This window comes from Malurus melanocephalus, unplaced genomic scaffold (assembly GCF_030028575.1).
Source record: "Malurus melanocephalus ecotype Western Australia unplaced genomic scaffold, MMel_1.1 scaffold_1484, whole genome shotgun sequence".
In the NCBI taxonomy this organism is placed as follows: domain Eukaryota; kingdom Metazoa; phylum Chordata; class Aves; order Passeriformes; family Maluridae; genus Malurus; species Malurus melanocephalus.
Window position 1 is genome coordinate 16,582 of NW_026624716.1, and position 1,778 is coordinate 18,359.

Consider the following 1,778-nt stretch of genomic DNA (forward strand, 5'->3'; position numbering starts at 1 on the left):
CCCGTACCGCTCTCGGCCAGCGCGGCCGCCACCTCGTTGAGGGTGCTGTAGATGTTGCAGGCGGCCCAACGACACTGAGCCCCCAGTGCCGCCAGCGTCTCCATCAGAACCTGCACCCCAAAAACAGCGGGGTCAGAGTGGGAACAGGGGATTGGGATTGGGGTCAGAGTGAGGGGTGTGGGACTGGGGATTGGGGTGTGGGATCAGAAATCGGGAATCAGCTCCGGGAACAGCGGGATCACAGGAGGTTGGGATTGGGATTGGAAGTGGGGATTGAGGATCGGGGATTGGGATCGGGGATCAGGAATTTGAGATCGGGATGCGGGATTGGGTTGTGGGATCAGGGATTGGGATGTGGGATCAGGGTGTGGGATTGGGATCAGGGATCGGGGATTGGGATTGGGGATTGGGATCGGGGAACATGGGATTGGGATTGGGGTGTGGAATTGGGATTGGGGATTGGGATGGGGATTGGGATTGGGGTGTGGGATTGGGGATTAGGGTCGGGGATTGGGGTTGGGGATTGGGATCAGGGATTGGGGATCAGGAGTTTGGGATCGGGGTATGGGATCAGGATTGGGGTGTGGGATTGGGATCAGGGATTGGGGTGTGGGATTGGGGATTGGGGTGTGGGATTGGGGATCGGGGTGTGGGATCAGAGACTGGGGTGTGGGATTGGGAATTGAGAATCAGGGATTGGGATTTGGGACTCAGGGACTGGGAATCAGCTCCAGGGAGCAGGATGAGGGTTTGGGATAGGGGAGAGGGAATGGAGATTGGGAATCAGTTCTGGGGGCACAGGAGAAGGGGATCAAGGTTTGGGATCGGGGATTGGGATCAGGATTGGGAATCAGCTCCGGGGAGTGGGGTCAGGGATTGGGAATCAGCTCCAGGGGCACCTGCTATCAGAATTGGGTATTTTTGGGGTCTCTGCCAATCAGAATTCAGTATTTTTGGGGTTTCTGCCCATCAGAACTGGGGTCGGTTTTAGGGGGCGGGCACTGGGCTGTCGCTGTGGGGTCGGGGTTGGGGTCTCACCGCGGTCTGGGCTGTGATGTGCGTGCACCCCACAATTTTGGCCCCGGCCAGCGGCTTCTCCCCCTGAGCTCTCTTCCTTAGGGCCATCAGCGCCGGCATCTCTGCAGGAAAATGGGAAAATCCCAAAAATGGGGAATCTCACAGGGAAAATGGGGAATCCCACAGGAAAAACAGGAAAATCCCACAGGAAAAACACGAAACCCCATAGGAAAAATGGGAAAATCCCCAAAATGGGGTGGGAATAAGGAAAATGGGAAAATCCCACAAGAAAAATGGGAAAATCCCAAAAATGGGGAATCCCACAGGAAAAATGGGAAATCCCATAGGAAAAATGGGGAAATCCCACAGGAAAAACAGGGAAATCCCAAAAATGGGAAATCCCACAGGAAAAATAGGAAATCCCCAAAACAGGGTGGGAATATGGAAAACGGGAAAATCCCACAGGAAAAACAGGGAAATCCCAAAAATGGGGAATCCCACAGGAAAAATGGGAAATCCCATAGGAAAAATGGGGAAATACCACAGGAAGAACGGGGAAATCCCACAGAGAAAATGGGAAAATCCCAAAAATGGGAAATCCCACAGGAAGAACGGGGAAATCCCACAGAGAAAATGGGAAAATCCCCAAAATGGGAAATCCCACAGGAAAAATGGGGAAATCCCACAGGAAAAACAGGGAAATCCCAAAAATGGGGAATCCAACAGGAAAAACAGGAAAATCCCAAAAATGGGAAATCCAA

At 53.1% G+C, this 1,778-nt stretch overlaps 1 protein-coding gene across 1 annotated transcript in view; it reads right to left on the reverse strand.

Moving 5' to 3' along the window:
• LOC130587044 (putative adenosylhomocysteinase 3) overlaps window positions 1-1,778 on the reverse strand; it is a gene marked incomplete at both ends in the record, with an annotated part of 22,749 nt that overhangs the window by 15,835 nt on the left and 5,136 nt on the right. The window contains 2 exons of the mRNA XM_057388002.1: window positions 8-110; window positions 1,039-1,139. Of these exons, the coding sequence (XP_057243985.1) occupies window positions 8-110; window positions 1,039-1,139 (204 nt within the window). The remainder of the gene's footprint in view (window positions 1-7; window positions 111-1,038; window positions 1,140-1,778) is intronic.